Source organism: Plecotus auritus, assembly GCF_963455305.1.
Source record: "Plecotus auritus genome assembly, chromosome: 3".
Taxonomy (NCBI): Eukaryota; Metazoa; Chordata; class Mammalia; order Chiroptera; family Vespertilionidae; genus Plecotus; species Plecotus auritus.
In genome coordinates, this window is record NC_137772.1 from 169,883,952 (window position 1) to 169,902,005 (window position 18,054).

At 43.2% G+C, this 18,054-nt stretch overlaps 1 protein-coding gene across 9 annotated transcripts in view; it reads right to left on the minus strand.

The window, feature by feature from the left end:
• Positions 1-636: 636 nt before the first annotated feature.
• RBMS2 (RNA binding motif single stranded interacting protein 2) overlaps positions 637-18,054 on the minus strand; it is a 60,344-nt gene continuing 42,926 nt past the window's right edge. For 2 of the 9 annotated variants that reach the window (XM_080662665.1, XM_080662663.1), the window contains exons 6-17: positions 17,645-17,724; positions 17,400-17,509; positions 14,485-14,531; positions 14,221-14,314; positions 8,345-8,422; positions 7,921-8,031; positions 7,025-7,105; positions 6,508-6,593; positions 4,975-6,410; positions 4,349-4,562; positions 2,736-2,832; positions 637-1,291 (exon numbers count right to left, since the gene is read on the minus strand). In XM_080662665.1, coding sequence (XP_080518791.1) covers positions 6,513-6,593; positions 7,025-7,105; positions 7,921-8,031; positions 8,345-8,422; positions 14,221-14,314; positions 14,485-14,531; positions 17,400-17,509; positions 17,645-17,724 — 682 coding nt within the window. In that variant the 3' untranslated portion in view covers positions 637-1,291; positions 2,736-2,832; positions 4,349-4,562; positions 4,975-6,410; positions 6,508-6,512. Of the gene's footprint in view, positions 1,292-2,735; positions 2,833-3,778; positions 6,411-6,507; positions 6,594-7,024; positions 7,106-7,920; positions 8,032-8,344; positions 8,423-11,715; positions 11,818-14,220; positions 14,315-14,484; positions 14,532-17,399; positions 17,510-17,644; positions 17,725-18,054 lie in introns of those variants that run through there. The other 7 variants (XM_080662662.1, XM_080662661.1, XM_080662668.1 and 4 more) reach the window with 4 other exon arrangements.

Consider the following 18,054-nt stretch of genomic DNA (forward strand, 5'->3'; position numbering starts at 1 on the left):
TTTTTTTTGCTTTTAAATAAGAGGTGGATTGAAGAATATTTGAATTGACTTTATATTATGCATAAATATTTATATTTTATCTAAATAACTGTGCTGTAACAAAACTTTGTGTTAGTCAAACGTTTGAAACTGTTATAGTTGGGGCTCTTCTTTTTTCCCCATAGCAGTTTTCCCCCGGTATAAAATGTACTAGAGCAGTGGTCGGCAAACTGCGGCTCCGAGCCGTGGTTTGCCGCTCTGTTGACTAATGAGTTTGCCGACCACTGTACTAGAGTAATCTTACTGTTGGAGGCAAGGTGGACAGGGGAGTGAAACCTCAATTGTTCCTACTTTGTGTTCCTCTCCCAGCTCCATCTCTTTCCCTAGGGACCAGGCACTCTTAAGGTGGGGTGGAGTCCCAGCCTCAGTTTGAAGTGTGGGGGCTGTGGGGGGGGGGGGTAGGACATGATCAAAGGGGCCATTTCTCACTTTTCTTTCCTCCTCTTCACTGCCCCTTGAGCTAGGTGGATTTTCTCTTGATAAATAAGAGTATTTGGTAGGGAAGGCAGGTTAAAAAAAAAAAACTCACTCCCTACTCCTGTGTTTCCCCTCCCCCTATCAGTCTGGTAACAGGAAGAAACCACACCATCAACATCAACAAGTTCCCACGTTCCTTTTATATCAAAAGGGACTTGACTTTTTATATAACCAAATGTGGTGTTTTAGTGACTTTTTGATAATGTACAGTTTTTTGTGAATTTAAATTTATTTCTTTCTATATTTTTAGGACCAACCTCATTTTTAATAAGGGTTAAAAAAGAAAAAAAGTCTAGAGGAAAAAAAACTCCTGTTTTTGCCATGTGATGTTCCACAAGTGCAGCTGTAGAAAAGTGCTTGTCAGTTGAATAAAAACCACATTTGATAGAGATTCAAAAGACTGTGTGTATTTATCTTCCCTTCAGCATAGGTTCTCACGTTTGCCTGAAGGGGAGCACAAGGTGTTATGGTGCGTATGGCTGGTTTGGTGTAGGAGACAGCAGGCAGGACAGCGGTGTGCTCTTACTCTTCCAAGGTTCATCCCAAACCTCCAGGCTTGGCCCTTCCTGTACAAGAGGTAATCTCAGAGCAGAATTTCCGCTTCCGCTCCTGTGGTCGGAACCGGATCCTAGTGCCTCTGGCCAAGGTGCTGGAGCAACATGGGATTGGGTGTGCCTGGCTCCTGCCTTGGGAGACGTGGCTTTGGCCTCCGAAGCTGCCACCTATATTCCCGCAGTAGCAAGTACGGGCCCATCACCAACTTCCCAGCTTCCTCCTGTGGATAAGACACCTGGAGGTAGATGTTTGCGTTTTATGTTTTATTTAAAAACAAAGGTTGAAATGAGACAAAACGAAGCTCTACCAAATTGTAGGGAAGGAACATGAATACCAAAGGTCAGAAAAGGAAGAATAAGCTAAATGGGTGGCACAGGCATAGACATGGGAAGAGTATAAAACTACAAGCCTCTAGATAAAGACAAGGTGTGTTTGAGTAGAAATGAAGCTTTTTTCCTGTCCAGGGTGCTAAGTGCATACAGGAGAGCACTCACCACCCAAAAAGTGTGTGTTGGGGGACAGGACACCAGTAGTGGGGAGAAGACTTGCTTTACTCGGGCTGGAAAACCTTACCACCCTCCAGGCTACAGGTTTTATTTTGGTGAACCCTCTAAACTACATGGAATAAGATGGAGAACAGTCTTTTCACAAATGCCCTCTTTGGTGCTTGTTTACCTTCTCAGCTACATGGCAGCCACTGGCCAAGGCACCCGAGTTCTAAGCTCTGCTCTATGCAATATGTTCCTGGGCCAGGCTGTCATTACACTTTCCCCCTGGCCTACCACAGCAAGACCGAAGGGAGCGTTCACACTGTTCTAGGGTGACCAGAAACAACCAAAAGAAGGTTTGCACTTGGATCATGAACCAGCTTCCTAACCCTCACGAAGGTAAGAACAGAGTAGAGGAAAGCAGGTATTATGTCTTGGTTCCTCCTAAGGAAGGGAGGGGGAAAGCTGAGTAAATGTGAGGGTTCTGTTAACACTTGGAAGGACCTAAAATGTAGGTAAGCACAGAAATGGAGTAGTTGGCTTAAGAGGGAATTGGGAAGAATCGGTATGACAAGGTGCAAGATTTGGGTTGGCTTTCGTAACACCCACCCTTTTGCTCTGAAGCTAGTTCATCAGAGCCGGGGGCAAGTTTAGACCTGATTTCCCCATCCAAGTTTATTGCTCTTGGAAAAGGTCAAAGTGCAATGCTGCTGCTCTCCCAGAGGTGGAGCACATGTGTGAGAGCAGCAGTGACTTACTTTTTCTAGAAAACTAGATCTCTGTCCAGGACCCCACAGCATTCCATTCCAGCAAGGCCTTACAGCACCTTGGTGCTGCAGAGTACCAACCCACAAGGAGGCCCCAAAGGGCTGACCCTGAAGCAGCAGGGAGTGAGCATTGCAGGCACCGAGGGGGTGAAAGAGTTCACTGATCCATAAGATAGAAAAGGAAGAGAAATGAAACTGGCCCCACCCAGGGATGGCCCGTGGCGCAGGAAGGTCTAGTTTTCACCCTCAGTGCAAATTAATGTCTTCCTACAACCCCCACTTACTACAGAAGCTATTCCTGCTTCAGAGCCACCAGGCTTTCAGGTCTGGGCAGCTCTTCAAATTCTTTGGTTAAAAAATAACATTTCTCCCCATCATCATTCCCACATCTTCCCTAATCTCTACTCACCCTCCAGAAGTCCATACTCAGCCTGGGGTCTGTATCATCTCAGCATAAGAGGGGCAGTACTAACACTGGCATGAGATGGGACAGGCAGGCTTTGAGCCTAGTAAAGAACAAGATCATTTGAGGAAGTGTCTTGAGAATGTTCTATTTGAAAACAAAAATACAAGGTGTTAAAATATTTTAAGAATGTTATGAGCATCTGTAATGTGGGGATGAGATGTGACATGCAGAGAAACTATTATCTGGGCTCTATGAAGACAATTCAGAATCACTAGGCAGTAGTGTTTAAAGAGCCCAGGCCTAGGTTGTGAATTTGAAGGCTCCCCTACAATTCCCCTGCCACCAGTACGCTATTTCACACGAAAAAGTATCCCTTATTCCTCCCCTCTCCTTTATGCAATCACTCAACTATGTTTGAACTGTTCGAAATGAATTAACAGCCCTAGCCAGTTTGGCTCAGTGGATAGAGCATCAGCCTCAGGACTGAAGAATCCCAGGTTCGATTCCAGCCAAGGGCATGTACCTTGGTTGCAGGCTCCTCCCCAGCCCAGACCCTGGTCGGGGCCTGTGCTGGAGGCAACCAATCGATGTGTTTCTCTCACATCGATGTTTCTGTCTTTCCCTCTTCCACTCTCTCTAAAAATAAATGGGTGTGGGGAGGGGATGAACTAACAACTAGAAAAAAATATGAGGTAACCCAAAAACACCAAAAAGAAATTCCCACCTAGCCGGTTTGGCTTAGTGGATAGAGCATCAGCCTGTGGACTGAAGGGTCCTGGGTTCGATTCTGATCAAGGGCACATGCCTGGGTTGCAGGCTCATCCTCAGGGGGCATGCAGGAGACAGCCGATTGATGATTCTCTCATCATTGATGTCTATCTTTCCCTCTCCCTTCCTCTCTGAAATCAATAAAAATATGTTTTTAAAAATTCCATAGTGCCACTAACAACTACAAAAATAACTTCAGGCTCTCCATACTTCCCATGCCCAACCAAACCTGCCCAAACCAGAAACACTCAACAATTCATTGAGTAGATTCACATGAGAACACACAAAAGGTAATTTCAGAATTTAAAACAAAGTCACAGACATTTAAACTTTTTTTTAAAATCCAGAGAAAGTAGAATCAGGAGTTCTGGGAGGCAGAGGAGGGGCAGTAGAGACAGCAACTGTTCCCATGTGTGAAAGGTCCCCACTGCACTGAACCTCAGTAAGGCTTCTCCAAGCCGCTATCAAATGAGCAGGAGTCCAGGGTTGTTTTCCCTTTCTTCAGGACCACAGACAAGAAATCTGTAGTGTGCTTTCCTTAAGTAGGAAATGCCCAGCTAAGCCCTTCTAAAAGGTTATTGAACTCAGGCTGTTTTACATTGGATCAGCCCTTCCTGAGGTTGGAGCACCCATGAGAAAGAATTACTGGCAGTTTTGTCCTTTACACTTTATATCCCACCCATTGCCCCCGCTCCCCCACTTACCCCCAGGATGTACAAAAGGACAATCTAAGGGTAGGGAACATTTGGACTCCCAATTCTGGGATGGGTGGGAGTGGAAGGAAAGCTGGGCCCAATACAGCTTCTTCCCGCACCCCTCCTCCCCCATCATATCCTTCCTCTCCTTACGGCCAGCCTAATGAACACTCTCCATTCTCCGTCATTTGGCCTTCAGTCGATTATCTGGTGGAAAGGCGCCTGACCTTGAAGTGAAGGAGAGCAGAGCTTTCCTTTCAGGGCATAAGGGAGGGACTGGGGGAAGATGGGCGCAGGATTGTACTTCCTGGATGTGTAAATGTTTTCTCCTGTTTCCATGTGCGTAGGGTGAGGACTTGCAGAGGAGCTGGAGTTCAAGAGAAAATACAGGCTTTTTTTAAATACTCGTAAAAAAATAACACTCCCAGTATTGTAAATGATGAGATGGTATTTACTGTCCTTTCTATCCTACCTCCCTGTAGCCTTTCCACAAAAAGGAAAATTACTGTTCCCTGGCAAAGGGTCCCAAACACACCAGGTTGCCCTGGCCAGTGACTGACAGCTTTGTCCTCTCCCACCCCTGCACGGCACACACACCCAACAGCCCCCACCTTGATCCCTCTGGATGTGTGTGTGCATAACAGCACGGCCTTTCAAGGGTATGCAGAACTGTCAAAGGTCAAAGCCCAAGGAAACGTCAAGGACCCCATTTGTTACTTTCCACTAGTTGCCTGAGTGTCAAAAGGCAATGTGCGTCCCGGGTTGGAGTGGGGACTTACCAAATGCTCTGATCAGGAGGCAGGACTACACTGTCCCCATCAAGGTTTCTCATCAACCTTGGCTCTACTGACGTCTGAGCCAGATCGTCCTTTGTTGGGGTGTTGAGGCTGTCCTGTGCACTGTAGAATGGTTAGCAGCATCCCTGTGTCTAGCCACTAGGTGCCAGTAAGCACACAACCTCTACCCCCAGGCTGGACAGTGAGAAATGTCTCCAGGGAAGGCCAAATGGTCTCCTTTAAAACCACCAGCCTGGAGTGAAGCGAGGAATCTTCCACAGGGGAAGGAGCCCAGGTGGATCCAGCCAGGTCACAACTACAACGGCCCCCAGCAACAGCAATGTGCAATGGGGAAGAAAGGGACCCCTGAGACGCAGAGGAGAGAAGAACCTCCAGGAAGCAGAAAAGCTGTCTCTAGAGAAGACACTTCTTCAGAGGGTGTTAGCCTGGCAGTGAGAAGAATTAGAAGTCAGTTGAGCCCACCCTTCTATAACTGCAAGGGACGACCTAGTCTTCATCCACATTTGGCTAAAGCATGACTTTCAAGGCTGTGGGACTGTCTCCTTAACGAGCCTAGGTCGAATCTCTGCTCCCTGAAGACAAAGTCTCGTATTTTCTCACAGGATGTGGCAGGACAACAGGAAGAAAAACCACTTCCATTGCATGCTTAGTGTTCTACCTTGTCCCTTGCCCAGTCCCCCAACAATTCAATATGAAAATTTCATTCAAAAAAGAAATTCACAAAATTAAAAACTGTAAAAAAGTGAAATAGACAAGCTCTGCTGTAAGGAAAAGAGAAGAAAAATCTGGACGAGAGAAGCAAAGCACAAAATGAGTGAAAGAAAGACAGGATGTGTGAGTTACGAGCTTTATAAAACAAAATTTAAAAACTGCGTATTTTCTTAGACCAAAATAAGTCCATAACTAAACTCAGCAAGAAGGGCCCACAGTAGGATTCCTTCAATGTTTTAGCACCACTCCTTTCTTCTTTTTTTTAAGAGAAAAAAAAATAACAAAAGAAAAATTTAAAAGCCTTCTCAAATAAGTTCAACACATCAAAAAGTGTTTTTCATAAAGATAAGAAGTTCCAGGCACCATGTCTCTTTGGGATAGGGGAATTGCATATTGCAGTTTAAAAAAACCAAAACAACACATAAAACTTTATTTGCAAAAGAAAGAAAAAAAAAAAAAGGCTTTTTTGATTTCTTTGAATGTAGCGCACACACAGAGTGCCGGTTCCCCGGTTCCCCGAGGCTCCATCAGGAATGGAGGAAGAGCAGAGGTCTTTCTCAGGCCCAGGCCTGTGGAAAACGATGGCCACGTGGTAGGTCTTAGCAGGGCCCCCAGATGATCTGTATTCCTGGTTAGCCCTCTGGAGTCTGGGAGCATCAGCATCTCCAAGAATTCATTTGTATTCAACAAAGATGGGGAGGGGAGTCCTAAAGCCAGAGGGTAGGGAGGGGGAATGACAAGCATGAGACCCTGTCTGACTTCAAGCTGCTCGGCACACCCTACCCCTCAGCATGTGATTCTTACCACTGTTACTTGTTGAACTGGAAAGAATAGACCCCATGGTCTGAGGGAGCATCCATAGTCACCTGACTTTGCTGGCCGCTGTTCTCCTGTAACCACAGCCAAAGCAGGAGAGTCACCTGTGCATCCTTACCTCCCCTGCCACTAAAGCAGCCTACATAAAATCCACCCAGAGGCGAGGGCCTTCCCCGACCTTCCCACTCCCATACCAGTGTTAGTGCGCACACGTATCACCCACCCAGCATTACTTCCCCAGCATTTAGAGCAGCCTGTTCCCAAGAAACACTAGTAAATACAAGCCAGCATCCTGGCATTTACTATCTGGCCAAATGTCAGGAACGGCCTCATTCAAGGACACAAATGAAGTCTTTCCTTCCTACATTCTTCACATACCTACCAGCTATTTGTGAACACAGAATCAGCTTCATTGTGAGAGGGAGATAGATCCTGAATGGGAAAATCTGCCTCTTTCATTTTCATTTTCTTATCCTCAATCCAAAGAGATTATAAACGCTCTCACCTCAACTGAAACGTTGGAAGAAGGCACAGGGGTGTACTGGGAGATGTAAGCGCCTTGCATAGCGGCAGCTGTTGGCATATACTAGAATGAAAAACACCAATAGGCTGAGCGATTCTTGGCTACATTGAAAGCACCTGGGAAGCTTTAGAAACTACTGATGCCTTCGTTCCATCCCCAGAGATATTAAGTTAATTGTCTGATTTGCTTTGTAAAAATATGTTTTTATTGATTTTTAGAGAGAGAGGAAGTGGGGGAGAGAGAGAGAGAGAAACATCAATGTGAGAGAGAAACATCCATTGGCTGCCTCAGGCATACACCCTGACTGGGACTGAGCCCACAACCTGGGCATGTGCCCTGATCGGGAATCGAACTGGCCACCTTTAGGTGCACAGGATGACACTCAACCGAGCCACACCAGTGAGGGCTAATTGTCAAATTCAATTGTGCTTTTTAAAAGCACTTCAAGTGCTACGCTGGCTTAGAGAGACTTATACACACATGACTCTTTTTCTCCCCTTTCCTGCTTTCTGCTTTACCTCTCTGCCTGTAAGCCCTCCTGGGCAAATCAGAAGGCAGCAGGCCTATAAGAAACCTAATGCGCTTCATCCATTCTTCTTGTTATTATTTTGATAAGGATTTCTAGGAAATGTGAATAAATTCCTAGATAAACTAGTATGTAGACAGAAACACCATTTGCTTAGTTTCATGAGTAGGAATCAGTTAAAAGGAGAATAGCTATCCTAGCTCATGATTATCTTTTAAATTTAACTCCTACTCTGAGTGTGCCCTCAATGGTACTGAAGCGATTCTCATCATCATAAGTATTTATCCTGAAAAGTATTACACAAGTATTCCTTCCTCAGGAGGAGTTTATCATCAGAAACATTCTGCTTTACCGCGCCCGTGGTGCTGAGGGAGAGGTGGCCCAGTTGCTGGGTAAGAGGTCCCATCATGGAGGCAGGCTGGAGAGAAAGGGGGTGATCCATCCCTGGTGTCAGAACTGAACCCTGGAGGCAGTGACAAAGGACAGGGTTAGTTGGCAGCATTCTGTGAGGCCGCCTGCAGCAGTGACCCATGGCTACTGGGACCATTTAAAATTCCTGGAAAACGAGAGGTGAGCAGCCACCCAGTTATGCAACAGGAATAGGCACTCTGCCCATTAGTCTGGATGGATCCCTGCCTAAGAATAACAAACTCACAAAACTGGGTTGCATAAGGGCTTGAGCCAGAACTCAAACCCACATCCCCTCTCCTCAAATCCCAGTGTTTTTCTTTACATCAAATTGCCTCTTTGGCATTTGCCCGCTTCTGAACACTCACTGAAGGCTGTATGAGGTATGACTGGTGGTGCATCCACGATGGGTTAGGTACTTGTAGAGGAGATGTCTGAGTTACTCTCTAATGCAAGCAAAAATAAACAAGCAAAAATGTTAATTATCTAGAAACCATTGTTTTGCCCAATGATCTGACAATGTTCAGACAATCCCCCAAAAGCTGGAGATCCCCATCAGAAATAGAAACATTAATACAGAGAACAGACTGACAGCTGGCAGAGGGGAGGGAGAGGGGGGCTGGGTGAAAAAGGTGAAGACACAGACAACAGTATGGTGATTACCAGAGGGAAAGGCGGGTGGGGGGAATAGGAGAGGGCAAAGGGGGGTATATGGTGATGGAAGGAGACTTGACTTGGGGTAGTAAGCACACAATACAATATATAGATGATATATTATAGAATTGTACCCTTAAAACCTATAATTTATTAACCAATGTCACCCCAATAAATTCAATTAAAGAATATATATACATATTGCTTTGGCCCTGGCCAGGTAGCTCAGTTGGTTAGAGCATAGTCCTGATACATCAAGGTTGCAGGCTCGATCTCTGGTCAGAGCACATCCAAGATCAACCAATAAATGCAAAAAATAAAAATAAATATATATGTGTGTGTGTGTATATATATATATATGTGTGTGTGTGTGTGTGTGTGTGTGTGTGTATTTATGCTTTAAACATATAATAGAAACATTATGAGTAAACTTGTTTTTATAAAATTAGCAATCTTTACACCACAACAAATAACCCAATTTAAAAATGGGCATCCCGGAGGCTGAAGCCCTAACAGCTTAACCTTTGTAGGGGTTCAGAATGAGTCACCCCAAGATGTGCCTCTGTGAGATACAGATTATTTTGAGCTAAAGGCAACTGAGACTCTACAAGAGAAACTTCTGCCCCCCTCTTCCTTTAACTACTTAGAAGAACTTGAATCGGGCACCTTGCCCATAGTGAAAAATTATCAGAGATAACCGTTTCTGTCTACCTATTGGGCAGGGCAAACTACCAATTATTGAACACCTGCTCTTCTTCTCATCCTCACCCTCAAAGTGCCTTACCCCATCCTTAGCTCAGAATGCCATATACACCTCATTTTAACTTTCCGTCCCTGATTCTTTCATGTCTGTGAAGGTTTGACACTGATGTTGATGCTTCACCAGGGAAATCAGAACATAACCAATACTACTGTATTTTTAAAAATCTATTTTTATTGATTTCAAAGAGGAAGGGAGAGGTAGAGAGAGATAGAAATATCAATGATGAGAGAGAATCATTGATCAGCTGCCTCCTGCATGCCTTCCTACTGGGATCGAGCCCGCAACCCAGGCATGTGCCCTGACCAGGAATCGAACCATGACCTCCTGGTTCATAGGTCAACACTCAACCCCTGAGCCACACCAGCTGGGCATACTACTGTATTCTTTTTAAATTAAAAAACAAATTAAATAAAATAGTGCTTGATTTTATATAAAATTGAAAAAAATAAGAATAAAAATGGGCAAAGGATTTAAATAAATATTTCTTTAAGAACATATACAAATGGCCAATAAGCACATGAAAGAGGCACAAAATCATTAACCACTAGGGAAATGCCAATAAAAAACACAACGAGATACCACTTCACATCCACTAGGATGACTATAATTAAAAGGACAAAATAGTGCTGGCCAGTATGGCTCAGTTGGTTGGAGTGGTGATCATGGCTCTCAGGTTCGATTCTGGGCCAGAGTACATACCCTGGTTCAATCCCCGATCGGGGCTCATACAAAAGGCAGCCAATCAATATTCCTCTCTCAAATCACTGTCCCTCTCTCTCCTTCACTCTCTCTAAAATCAATTAAGGCCCTGGCAGGAGTGGCTCAGTAGGCTGAACATCATTCCATGCACTGAAAGGTTGCAGGTTTAATTCCCGGTCAGGGCACATGCCCAGGTGACGGCTTGATGCCCAGTCTGGGGTGCTGACAGGAGGCAGTCGATCGATATTTCTCTTTCACACCGATGTTTTTCCCTCTCCCTTCCTCTCTCTTTAAAACCAATAAAATTAAAATCAATTTTTAGAAAAGGACAATAAAAAATTTAAAAAGGACAATAGCAAGTATTATGTACTGTAGGTGGGAACGTAAAATGGTTCTGCAACTTTGGAAAACGGCTGGCAGTTCCTCAGCAGTTACTGGGTAACCCAGAAATTCTACACTCAGGTATATACTCAAGAAAAAGGAAAGCAAAAGTTGTACACAAATATTCATGGCAGCATCATTCATAATAGCCCATAGGTAGAAACAACTCAAATGGCCACCAACTGATAAATTAATAACAAAGTGAGGTATTACCATACAGTGGAATATGATCCAGTCATAAAAAAGAATGAAGTCCTAATACATGCTACAACATGGACAAACTTTGAAAACATGCTAGCTGAAAGAAGCCAGACACAAGTATATTGTATGCTTCCATTTATATGAAAGTGTAGAACAGGCAACTCTACAGGCATAGGAAGAACATTTGTGGCTGCCAGGGGTTGGATGGGAGGAAGAATAGGGAATGACTACTAATGGGGACAGAGTTTCTTTCTGAGGGGATACAAATGTTCTGGAATTAGATATTGGTGATAGTTGTATAACTTTGTAAATATACTACACACTACTGATTTGTACACTTTTTAAGAGGGTGACTTTTATGGTATGTATTATTATGATGCATTTCTAACTTCTCATTGTTAATTTTTTTTCATTTTAAAATATATAATATAAATGTGAATTATATCTCAATTTTAAAATGAAAAAATTAGCAATGAGAAGTTAGAAATGCATCATAATAAACAAGTAGAGTTTATTTCATAAATATAAGGATTATTCAAGATCAGAAGCACATTCAGTCCCAATAGAAGAAAAAAGCCATAGAATAATACTAGGTGCTTGAAAAGGCATTTGATAAAATTCAGCAGCTATTTTTTTTTTAATCACAAATAAAATAGGGACTAGAAAGAAACTACTTACATATATTAAATGTCATTGCCAAAAACTAGCTGCTGACATTAACCTAAACAAGGTCATACTAAAACCACTGTAAATATAGTAACATATCTTATAGTAAGGTTACATAAATGCAATTAGATAAGAGCACAATTGGCATAAAATTGGAAAGGAAGAGAAACTGTTATTTTGCACTGATGATATAATTGTATACCTGGAAACCTAAGAGACTCAAGTAAAAAAAAATGCTAGTAGTAACAAGAAAATTTGATAAGTTAGTTGCATACTAAATAGATGAACATAGCCCTAACCGGTATGGCTCAGTGGATAGAGCGTCGGCCTGCGGACTGAAGGGTCCCAGGTTCGATTCCGGTCAAGGGCATGTACCTGGGTTTCGAGCACATCCCCAGTAGGGGGCGTGCAGGAAGCAGCTGATCGATGTCTCTCTCTCATCGATGTTTCTAACTGTCTATCCCTCTCTCTTCCTCTCTGTAAAAAATCAATAAAATAAAATAAAAATAGATTAACATAAATTAGTAAGTTTTTTTCAAGTGTATCTAGAAATGCTTATAAAAATGATAGAATACTTAGGAATATATTTAACAAGAAAAGCATAAGGCCTACATAAACAAAACTAAAATCTTATTTAAGGACACAAAAAGATTTAAAAACATGAAAAGAAATACCATATGTTGAGTGAAAAGGTTAGTACTTTTAAAAATGTCAATTCTCCTGCCTTAGCAGATTTGGCTCAGTGGATAGAGCACTGGCCTGCGGACTGAAGGGTCCTGGGTTCCATTCCGGTCAAGGGCGCGAACTTTGGTTGCAGGCTCCATTGGGGCCCTGGTTGAGGAGTGTGTGGGAGGCAACCAACCCACGTGTCTCTCCCCCACCCTTCCACTCTCTCTAAAAATCAATGGGAAAATATCCTCGAGTGAGGATTAACAAAAACAAAACAAAAAAATAAATCAACTATTTTAGAGAGAGAGATTTAATGTAACTCCAATTAAAGTCCTCACAGATTTTAAAAATTAGATAACAGGACCATAAACTTTATACAGAAGAATAAATGACAAAAAATAGCAAAGTATGAAAAAGAATGGAGAAGATTTTGTCTTATTAAATATTAGAACATATTATGAAAGCCACTGCGATCAAATCCATACATTATTGGAATAGGAATGGAAACAATGATCACTGGGAGAGAATAAATTCCACTATTTATTATATGACAAAGGTGACATTTCGATTCAGTGGAAAAAGAATGGATTATTTAATAATTTGATGCTAGGACAGCTGGTTAACATTTTGAAAGAAAATATAATAGGACCCCTATTTTCTACCATATACAAAAATAAATTCCTGATGATTACACATTTACATATAAAACAATGAAATAAATCTTGGAGACCATATTCACAATATAGGACTAGGAAGAGCTTTTGAATTAAGGCAAGAAACTCAAAAGTTACAAGTGAAAAAGCAGGCATATTTAACTATATACAATTTTTAAACTGCTGTGTGGCAAAAACTGGTGAGTCCCAACGTGTGGTCCTTGGACCAGCAGCAGCGGCAGCAGCAGCATCTGGGAACTTGTTAGGAATACAAATTCTCACCTCCCACCCAGACTTACTGAATCAGAAAGTGTTGTTTGTGCCCAGGAACCTAGGTTTAACAAGCTCTTCAGGTGATTCTGATGCACAGCTAAAGTTTGAGGACCACAAAGTCAACGGACAAAATTAAATTTGGAAAAAAAACATTTGTAACAAACATAACATTCAGAGGATCAATACTTATAATATACAAATAGTTGTTATATGTTGATGAGAAAGGAATAACTAATCAAACAGAAAAATGGGTTAAGCATATAAGAGAACAGCAAATCAAAATATGACAAACATTAAAAATGCTTAAACTCAGCTGCAGTCAGGGAAGCGCAAATTAAAGGTTAATGCACTTTCCATCAAGACAGGAAAATGTTTAAAAGAGCAATGGCTGGAGGGAAACAGGTACTCTCATTCATCGCGACTGGAAGCATGAATTGATACAGCCTGTGTGAAAAGCAATCTGGGGACATTTATGAAACTGAAAGTCCATAAATTCAAACTAGCAATCGTACTGCTCAGACTCCAGCCCCTAGAAATAAAGGTACTCATGGGTAAAGATAGAGCACAAGGGTGTTTATTCACAAGGATGTTTATCGAAGCATTACTTGTACAAAAAAACAAACATTGAAATCCAAGTGAATGACCTTCACTGGGGTATAGATGAAGAATTCTGGTGTATCTCCAGCATGAAATATAATGCAGCTATTAGAAAAGGAAATAATTAGAACAGAGATATCATCATTAGCCGCATCAGAATCACCCAGACGGCTTCTGAGAATCACTCAGATTGCTGGGACCCATCACCAGTTTCTAATTCAGTAGATCTGGGGTAGAGTCCAGAATTTGTGTTTCTAAAAATTCCCAGGTGGTGCTGACACTGCTGGCCCAGGGACTGCACTTTGAGAATCACTGGTATAAGATACTGTTAAGTGAGAAGAGTAAAGTATGAAAAATATATTTAATATGGTCAATTTCTTTGTAAAATAAACAATGACTTCCAAAAACCATATACATATGTATATATGCCCATGAAGAAAAATGTAGAAAACATCAGGAAATTAACATGGATTTACTTGTGGGGTAGTAGACAGAGAGTAAGAGGATGCTTTTACACCAGTCTACATATATGGAGTGTGATCACGTGTTATGCTTTTGTGTAATGTTATTTGTGGCAATACATACAAAGGAAAAAGAAACAAAACAACAAATAGGTTCCAGCATTATATTCCTTTACCTAAAACACAAGGACAGGGAAAATCACTGCACCTTTTGGGCATGAACATACCTGATAGGAAGACACGGGAGACGGAAGATATGGGGAGAGTGCAGACTGAGTGAGCATCCTGTTGGGAGTGACGTTATAAGGAGCTGGGTAGAACCTGCAGGAAGGAACCTCATCAGGGAGGTACCACAGGCAATCAGGAAGAAAGGGCCCCCACTGATAGACACAGCCACTTCCCACTAAGTGCTGTTCAAAACTCAAGATGAAACATCTTGGACACAGGCTGTTGTCATTCTGAGTTGGCCTGAATATATAAAACACCCTTACCCATTCTGAAGAGCTGTGGAGGGGTCATAGGTCAAGGCCACACCACCCTATAAAGAAAGTACACAGCAGTCATATTGTAAGCTCTTGGATAAGAATAGGAGCAAAGGAGAAACCAAGATGGCGGCATAGGTAAACATCTGAACTTGCTGCCTCGCACAACCACTTCAAAACTACAACTAAAAGACAAAATGGACATCATCCAGAACCACAGGAAGGCTGTCTGAGTGGAAATTCTACAACTAGAAGGGAAGAGAAAAGCACAATGAGACTCAGAGGAGGTGCGGAAGTAAAGGCAGAGATATGGAGGCGCGCATGGAGAGGGCTGGCAACTGAGGACGCGGCTGGCTTTTTCAATCCACAGGGAAACACAGGCTCCCGACTGCTCTGAACTCCAGTTCCGGGTGAGACTCTGGGGACCCAGACTCATTTGGGGAGAAACTGGACTGTCTGGCTTTGGGCGGAACTTGAGGGCGGCTTTCTCTCAGAGGTGCTTGCAGCGATTACCGAGGGACACTGAGACCCGAGAGCCTCTTAGGGCAGGGCTGAGGATCAGCCATAGCTGTTTGCTCCACCTTGAGACCCTGCCCCATCTAAGCTGTGCTTCGAGGCTTTTGCATATGAATGGCCTGGCGCTTTGCAACCTAAAATTACCTAACAAACTGCAGCTGGGTCAGAGAGCACCAGAGCCACTGAAAGAAGGCCCAAGGCCCCACAGCAGCCTGCATTGCTTCACAGTTGGGCCTCATCTGGGCACCTCCAAACACCAAACAAAGAAGAGGAATCTGCAGATCTCTCTGTAGCTCCTGCTGGGTGGCCTCAGGCAGAGGCTAAATTTGCACCTCCTTGGAGATCCAAGAGCCAGTGTACCCAGGGGTCAGAGTGGACCATCCAGATTACAACTCCTCAGATCCATAAGGGACACACTCAGGGGGCAGACTCAGTGAGCACCAAAGCCCCACTGAAGCAAGTCTTGCCCCATAAGGGTGTCTCCAGCACAGAAGTTCTCCCATCATAGACACAGCTGATCCTCACAGCCAATTGGCCTGGAGGTCAATTCCTCCCAGTGATACCAACAACAATCAAGGCTTAACTGCAAGAAGACTGAGCACACAGCCCACAAAGGGGTGCACCAAGAGTGTTCACCTCAGGTAATTGGGGAGGCTGAGCCACTGGGCCATATAGGACACCTACCACACAAAGCCACTCTATCAACACAGGAAAGCAGCCATAATGCGGAGACAAAGAAACAGATCACAAATGACAGAAATGGAGGAAAGCAAACGACTGGATATAGAATTCAAAACCACGGTTATAAGGTTTTTTCAAGAATCTTCTAGAAACCTCTTATAAATTTAGTGAGACACTCGAGGATATGAAAAAGGACCAACTAGAAATTAAGCATACACTGACTGAAATAAAGAATAATATACAGAGATCCAACAGCAGACTAGAGGATCACAAGAATCAAGTCAAAGATTTGAAATACAAAGAAGCAAAAAACACCCAACCGGAAAAGCAAAAAGCAAAAAGAATCCAAAAATATGAAGATAGTGTAAGGAGCCTCTGGGACAACTTCAAGCGTACCAGCATCTGAATTATGGGGGTATCAGAAGAAGAGAGAGAGCAAGATATTGAAAACTTATTTGAAGAAATAATGACAGAAAACTTCCCCCACCTGAAAGTGAAGTGAAAGAAATAGACTTACAAGTCCAGGAAGCACAGAGAACCCCAAACAAAAGGAATCCAAAGAGGACCACACCAAGACACATCATAATTAAAATGCCAAGAGCAAAAGACAAAGAGAGAATATTAAAAGCAGCAAGAGAAAAACAGTTAGTTACCTACAAGGGAGTACCCATATGATTGTCAGCTGATTTCTCAACAGAAACTATGCAGGCCAGAAGGGAGTGGCAAGAACTATTCAAAGTGATGAATAGCAAGAACCTACAACCAAAATTACTCTACCCAGCAAAGCTATCATTCAGAATTGAAGGTCAGATAAAGAGCTTCACAGATAAGAAAAAGCTAAAGGAGTTCATCACCACCAAACCAGTATTATATGAAATGCTGAAAGGTATTCTTTAAGAAGAGGAAGAAGAAGAAAAAGGTAAAGATAAAAATTATGAACAACAAAGTGACAACAAATACAGATCTATCAACAAGTGAATCTAAAAATCAAGTGAATAAACTGTTGAATATAATAGAATCAGGGGCATAGAAAGGGAGTGGACTGACAATTCTCGGGGGGTGGGGGGGAAGGGGTGAGGGGGGTGCGGGAAGAGACTGGACAAAAATCATACACCTATGGATGAAGACAGTGGTGGGGGTGGTAAGGGCAGAGGGTGGGGTGGGAAATGGGTGGAGGGGAGCTATGGGGGGAAAAAAGAGGAACAATGGTAATAATCTGAACAATAAAGATTTATTAAAAAAAAAAAAAAAGAATAGGAGCAAGGCCAGAATGTCAAGGGTGGGAATGAGTAAAGTGAAGTCTGGACAGCCCACCCCATGTGGGTCAGCAGTTAAGCATCAACCCAGGAACCAAGAGGTCACCGGTTTGATTCCCAGTCAGGGCACATGCCCGGGGTTCAGGCTTAATCCCAGTAGGGAACATGCAGGAGGCAGCCAATCAATGAGGTTCCTCTCTCATCAATGTTTTTTTCTCTCTCTATCCCTCTCCATTCCTCTCTCTCTAAAAATAATAAAAATAAAAATTAAGTGAAGTCTGGACAAGCTGTTCTAGAGTTTTTCTGGTTGTGCAGGCTGCAAAATCCCACTCAAGACCCACACGGAAGAGCATCTTAGTAGCCAGCTTCTCTCAGTTACAAACTGTAGCTCTCAAGCTTGCCACCGAAGCTCACAGCAATCAGGCCACAGTAATTTCCATTCCATTTTAATATCCTCAGAGGTCCTCTTACCATGTCTCCATTCCTTGTCCAGGCCCGTCCATTTTGCACAAATTTTCCTGGGTTCTGTCGTTTCTTTGGACCACCGTCAGCAAATTTGCAAAGCAATGGATCTGATGGGGCTACCAAGAGAGAAAGCAGACAGGTAACTGAGTCCCACCTCACTTAGCCTCACTCACACTCATGCAAAACTCCTCCAAATCTTTACTGGAAGTAAAAACCTGTGGCCCTGTCAGCCTGATTCCCAGATGCCTCACCTGGTACTCCAGGGGGTGTCTTAATAAATTTTCCATTAAAGTGGGTGATGATGGCTTCACACTTCTCTGTGGATTCCATCCTGAGGAGCACAAGAGGGGTTAGGCTCTAGCTTCTCCAAGATCTGTGTGCTCCCTACATTAAAAAAGAATGCCCCAGTTCCCAGCCCCACAGATGCTCTAACGGTTGTGACTATAAAACACAGGTTTCCTCCACACAAATTCAAGATATCAAGAAGAGGTGCCCTAACTGGTTTGGCTCAGTGGATAGAGTGTTGGCCTGAGGACTCAAGGGTCCCAGGTTCGATTCCAGTCAAGGGCATGTACCTTGGTTGCAGGCACATCCCCAGTAGGGAGTGTGCAGGAGGCAGCTGATCGATGTTTCTAACTCTCTTTCCCTCTCCCTTCCTCTC